The sequence below is a fragment of the Gavia stellata genome, chromosome Z, assembly GCF_030936135.1.
Source record: "Gavia stellata isolate bGavSte3 chromosome Z, bGavSte3.hap2, whole genome shotgun sequence".
Classification (NCBI taxonomy): domain Eukaryota; kingdom Metazoa; phylum Chordata; class Aves; order Gaviiformes; family Gaviidae; genus Gavia; species Gavia stellata.
Genome location: NC_082637.1, coordinates 51460891 through 51466718, shown reverse-complemented (window position 1 = coordinate 51466718; position 5828 = coordinate 51460891). Strand labels below are relative to the sequence as shown.

General features: G+C 43.9%; 1 protein-coding gene across 1 annotated transcript; it reads right to left on the bottom strand.

The window, feature by feature from the left end:
* Positions 1 to 1097: 1097 nt before the first annotated feature.
* Positions 1098 to 5381, bottom strand: HINT1 (histidine triad nucleotide binding protein 1). Its single transcript, XM_059833626.1, has 3 exons — positions 5259 to 5381; positions 2093 to 2197; positions 1098 to 1325 (listed from the first exon to the last, which is right to left on the bottom strand). The coding sequence occupies exons 1-3, from the start codon at positions 5367 to 5369 to the stop codon at positions 1161 to 1163; spliced, it is 381 nt and encodes a 126-aa protein (XP_059689609.1). The 5' UTR covers positions 5370 to 5381; the 3' UTR covers positions 1098 to 1160.
* Positions 5382 to 5828: the final 447 nt, after the last annotated feature.

Sequence of the window (5828 nt, the reverse complement as noted above, 5' to 3'; positions counted from 1 at the left end):
TACAGTAATAAACCAGTCTTCCTGAATCTATAAGCCGTATCTATCTTCTTCAAAATTCCCCCCTTTGCTTCCCAAGACATTCCCCACTCCATCCCTACCTCTGAAAAGCAGGAACACCTTCCAGATACCTCAGGGAGTTTACAGAAACTTAACAATACATGTTGCCTAGCTCAATCATTCAGTTAAGCGGACACAAACACTACAGCAATTCAATTTCAAACCATACATCAGCTTCTATCTACTTCAAGTGAATCATTTCCACCTTCTGCCCATGAAGATTAAATAAAGATTAAGTCTTTGGGTTGCTTACAGGCTTTTGTCATCTAACTACATTTGATTACTTGGAGAAATAGAAGAGAACAAGACATCTTCCAGTGGGTGTCTCAGATCTGTCAGTAACAGAGTTGAAGGGCTATTTAGGATAACCCTCCTTTCCCATGTCCATCTCCCCATTTTTTTAATATCCAAGATGAAGTTTGCTGTCTCCCTGTGATGCAGTTAATGTATTTCACTTCGTAACTGGCCTCAGAAATTAATAGGACAGAGCAGCTACACCAGAGCTGATTACCTAGCCACAGAAGTTAACAAACTGCAACTCAAGCAGAAAGAAATTGATGGCAGGGAGCCATCGACAGAGGGCTCTAACAGGAGCTGTATGTTTCCAACACATTGCATTGTACTGATGCAGCCCTTGCATGGCATGTTTGGCATTTCACATACAACATTTTAAGAAGTTTTAGCTGCAGCCTACACTGGCTTTATGAATATTTACATACCACATTAAAAAAGCTTATAAGTTTTATTCCCAAAAGACGTGAAAGACTCCTAAGCAGTTGCACCTTCAGGTTTCAAATGCCTCGGCAAATCACTATCTACAGAAGACTGTTAACAGCAGACTGAAACACACTACATACTTAAACTCCGGAGAACGCCATTTTAACTTGCAGAATTGTTTCCATCAGTAAGGCACACCAGACAGACACGATTCCCACATGCTAGATCTTTATTGTGCGAATGTTGTTTAGAGCATTTATTACCCTTTGTAGACACACATTCAAAAAAAAAAAATACATTAACAGTGGCTAGATTGATGGGCAACATATTAAATCTACTTGGTGGTAATTTGTATGCATGCAGTTAACTCCTGTGGTGTAAAAATCTTAGCCAGGAGGCCAGCCCAACTGACGACCACCCAGAACATGAAGATGTACGTGATAGACAGACTGCCCACCCTCAGGCCCTTCATTCACAACCATCCGGAATCCATTGGTCAGGCCCAGGTTAGCAGCACACTTCTTGCCAACAATCATTAAATGCCCAAGAAGCTGGAGGAGAAAAAGAAAAAAAAAAAAAAAACAACAGCAAACATACAAGAAGGGAGAGGGCAGGAAGGGAAGGAATGAGAGCAGAGAACAATTCAGATAAGCCATTAAGCTAATACTTAGAAATTCAGCCACTGCTCTTCAAATTGTTGTCTGCCTGCAACTGACACTTTCCAAGAAAAGCTCTAACGACTGACTATGCGTAACGTACGGGAAAAAGAGCTATAGATTTTTTTCAAGCTAGACAGTAACAGACTATGGAATTGTCACAGAAGCTACATTTATCTCATGGTTAAAGCCCCCATTACTTCCTCAGGCAACATACATAATTCTGGTGGAAAAGAAACTTTATCTTATCATGTAAAGGTTTACAAAGCCTTTGAACTTGATGTTTATAGTTACAAATGAAATATTCAGCACCTCTCAGCTAACTTCCCTTTCTTCATCTCTGACCTGCCAAAAACCCCAAGCCCATATTACATTAAGTATTACTGCCTGTAAACCATGAAAACAGACATCGAGACTGTACTCCAAAATAACAACATATTCTGCACTGCAAATACATACCCAGAGATACATTTTGCTTTATATCACTACTTTTATTGGAAAACTTGAACTCCATTCCCATTCTAAGCTAGAGGAAAGGGACTATAGTATCAGAAAACTACTTTGCCTCTTTGAAATGTCAAAAGGAAAAGGGGAAGAGTCTAGTAAATTATGAAGTAACTGGAGGTACAGTTTGGTGTAGAGAAAGCTTCTAGAGTACTTACAGATTCATCAGAATCTTCTGCTTCAGATAACCTGACAATTGGCTTCTTGGGAATCACTAGGAAATGTGTTGGAGCTTGGGGTGAAATATCATGGAACGCAAGGCACTAGAAGAAGAGCAAACAGTTAAAGCATAATTTGCTTCAGAGGGAGGCAAGAATTTAAGTAAATCAATAGGCCCCACTAAATACATGCATAAGCAGATTATCAGATACCCCAAATATAAGCAGAAAAATTGATTTTTCTTGAGTGATACATTATTGAAAGTCTTCTAATTTCTAAACACAAAACACCTACTTACTAAGACCTGATGGTATGAAAAAAATAACCATTATTCCGTGTTAAGTGTTATTTAAAAACTATAGTCTTCTCAGCAAGTTAATATGCAATTAGGTTCATCATTCATCATTTCCACATATCCATAACAACTGAGTCGATGGCATGCATGCCTATAGAAAGTACATTTATGCTTATTTCACTTTTTAATTAACACGCTGTTTAATAAACCAAATGGCAAACAGTTGCTAATAATCTTCCAGTTATGTCTGAATATTGCCTTGGTCAAAGATAGCAAGGCAATTTCAAAGAACCTGAAGTTATGTGGTTGAGGCCATATTACATTTCTGCTCTCAACAGCACCAAGTATTTCAGAAAAAGATTATTGCAGAATAATGTACTAAGGCTGGCTCTACTTCAGACATTCTCAAATTGAAGGAAAAGCATCACTTTTGAAATATGAACAGCTATCTGTAGTAAGTAGCTGACTTCCAACTACTTTTATGCAAGTACCAAAATACCATGCAGCACCTAACTACACTGAATAAATCTCAAATTAGGAACTTCCAATAGATAAGAGAAATAGAAGAGAAAGCAAAGAAAGAGAAAAGGAAGCTATGCCTTTTTGTGCAAATGGCCAACCACATAACCAGGACTTGCTACTGCAACCACCACACCCTGCAGATACCCACGCTGGGCATGCACTCTGCTATTGCTAACCAAAGGGCATCTCTGACTTACCCATCGCATTTAACAGCAAAACATCTGGCAGTTACTGGTTGAGTTATGCCACAAAGACTGCACGCTTATAAACACATACCTCACATTCTTCAAAATATGCATTTCCTAGATGCTTCCAGTTATTTGTGAATCAATAAAGTGAATTTTCTATACAACTACACTGCTTTTTAATTCTACTCAGAGGAACTGTGGCCTTTGCCAAAAGTAAAGGTGGTGAAAAGCCCGAACTGTACTTACATTAACAATTCCTTATCTTGTATACCTCCAATCTGTCCTATTTTAAGCTATCTTTAAGAAGATAATGCCCAGTTTTAAATCTCTGATGAACTGCTTGTTTCTCCCAAACAAAGGTGATAAGCAAAGAATGGATGAATAAACTAATTTACACCTAATTAAATAAATCTTACTTTGAGTAAGCAGTTTTTCTATTTTATGTGGTCCACATAGAGGCAGAATGCAAATGGCCAAACTGAGTCAAAGAACTTAATGAGCAGAAGACCGGTAGCAAATAATTTTCTAGGGGGCAAAGAGCAGAAGTAGTATCGAACAAAAGCACAATCACAGAAAGTTCATCAGTGCATGGTAAACCAACCTTCATTTCAGCAAGTTTAGATTCAGCTAAAACAACAGTGATAAGGATTGCTTCCACAGAGACTTTGTACTTTCTAACATCTCTTTTTCTCTGCATGTCAGTTATTTCAATTAATGATTAAAAGCCTTCCTTACATCTCTCCTTGTAACTTTTCCAGTCACCTCTAAAAAGACCTTCACAGAGTCAACAAAATGAATTAAAGATCATCCACTATAATCAACTAAACTCTAAAACTCCTGCTAAACTCCATTCTACATTTATGTGTAGTTTAAGGTAAAGATCAACTGAGATACTGCAGGTAATTACTCTTCCAGAAAATATTCTGCCCTAATAGCAGTCAGAGTAAGTTATACACTCTCAAGTGCAATCAAAGTCAATGGGCTGATTCTCAATCAAGCACAGTGCTCAGGTTACACTGCTGTAGCCGTTACAGCTGAGGAAAAACCTCATGCAGCTTTGACCCGGGTAAAGAAAGGATGCACACCCTCACATAAACGCAAAGCAGTAACACAAGCATGATTTTTGCACAGAAAAATTCACAGTGAAAATTTTCAATATTCTTGAGAGTAAATAGCAGCTGCAACGTTTCTGTATCTATTAAGAAAACATTGTTCCAAGCTCTGCATAATGTTTAAGCACACAAATCAGACAAACATCTTCAGTGAGTCTGTATTCTACACTGCAGACAATCCCCTATTTCAAAAGCAAACGCCGCTGTTAATGTTCAGTATTTCAATTAAAAAAAACAAGGGGGACTTATACTGGATACTAGTTTAGTTTACGTCTTGGAGATAACAGCTGCATTTTTTCGTAAGCCAGCCATCTCACTTAGCTCCTAGCATGCTGTGCTGTACCAGCATCACTGAATGCTACTAGTCCCACCTCACCAAAAACCGATTTTTGCAGCCTGCAGGATAACCAGTTCCGGACTATTGTGAAGAGCACAAAAAGCTGGAATTCTCTATAATTCTTTACTTTAATAATCCCTCTCAGAGGTTCATAACCAAAGCCTGGCAGGCACAAATGTATAATCTCCACAACGCTATTGAGCGCATCAAGACCTGCATTTCTGACGTACAAAAGCAGCAGTTATGGTGCACTGTTTAGATATATACGCCCGGAATTCACGAGGAGATTGCCTGCGGGCCGCTAATCTACGGTTTCACGACCACCCTCCTACACCAGGCGTGAGACCCCCCCCGTCCGCTGACAGTAAAGCCTACACGGCCTGCAAGGCCGTAAGGCTGCGACACGGCGAACGCCAGCGGCCGCCACCGGGCGCGTTAGCGCCAGAGGCCCTCCTCCACACACAGGCCGTTGGCACAGCGGGGCTGGGGCCGAGGCGCGGCGAGGCGGGCCGGGCAGCACCTGCAGCCGCCGCAGCACCCGCCGGCCCGGGCCGCGCACCGAAGAAGCTCGGCGCTTTAGGGACGTCGCAGGAGGGTGGGGAGAGGCCCCGTCCGTCCCGCCCGCCGCGCCGCGCCGCACTCCCGAGCACCACAACAGCACCCCCCCAGGCAGGCGGCTGCGAGCGCGGGGTGGCCGCGCACCGCCCGCACCTGCTCGTCCTCATAGATGATATTGGCGGGGATCTCCCTGCGGATGATCTTCCCGAAGATGGTGTCGCCGCCAGGGCGGGCGGCCTGCGCCTTCCCGATCTCGTCCGCCATGGCGCCCGTCGCCCCGCGCGGCGCCCGTCGCCCCGCGCTTCCTCCCGTGGCCTCCGCCTCCCTGCGGCGCGCATTGGGTCGACAGACCACGGCCGGCCGTTCCCACCTCGCGATTGGTCCTTTCGCCTGTCTTCTTCGCTTGTGCCCGCCCACTCGGCTGGCCCGCCCTCGCTGACCCGGCGTGATGGGGCTCAGGGAGGCGCGGAGGGAGGGGGGTCCTTGGCGGCTCTGCGGTCGTGTCGACGCTGTGAAGTGCTGCGCCGTGGAGAGGCAGTGGGGTCCCAGGGGAGGCTGTTGCGGCCAGAAGTATCGTTTATTGCCGCATGAAATCCAACCCAAGTATCCGTGTGACTTCCTGGGACTGCGCTCTGCAGCCAAATGGCTGCTGCTGGCAGGCCTGCCCGTGGCTTTTCCATACGAGTTTACGGGAGGAACACAAGCTGCTGCGAAGCCTGCTCT

Excerpts from the sequence above, each read along its gene's own strand:
- HINT1 (XM_059833626.1), bottom strand. The coding sequence starts at position 5,369 with ATGGCGGACGAGATCGGGAAGGCGCAGGCCGCCCGCCCTGGCGGCGAC. Across the intron at positions 2,198-5,258 it reads TCATCTATGAGGACGAGCAG|TGCCTTGCGTTCCATGATAT; the intron begins GTGCGGGCGGTG and ends CTCTTCTTCTAG. Across the intron at positions 1,326-2,092 it reads CAGAAGATTCTGATGAATCT|CTTCTTGGGCATTTAATGAT; the intron begins GTAAGTACTCTA and ends TTTCTCCTCCAG.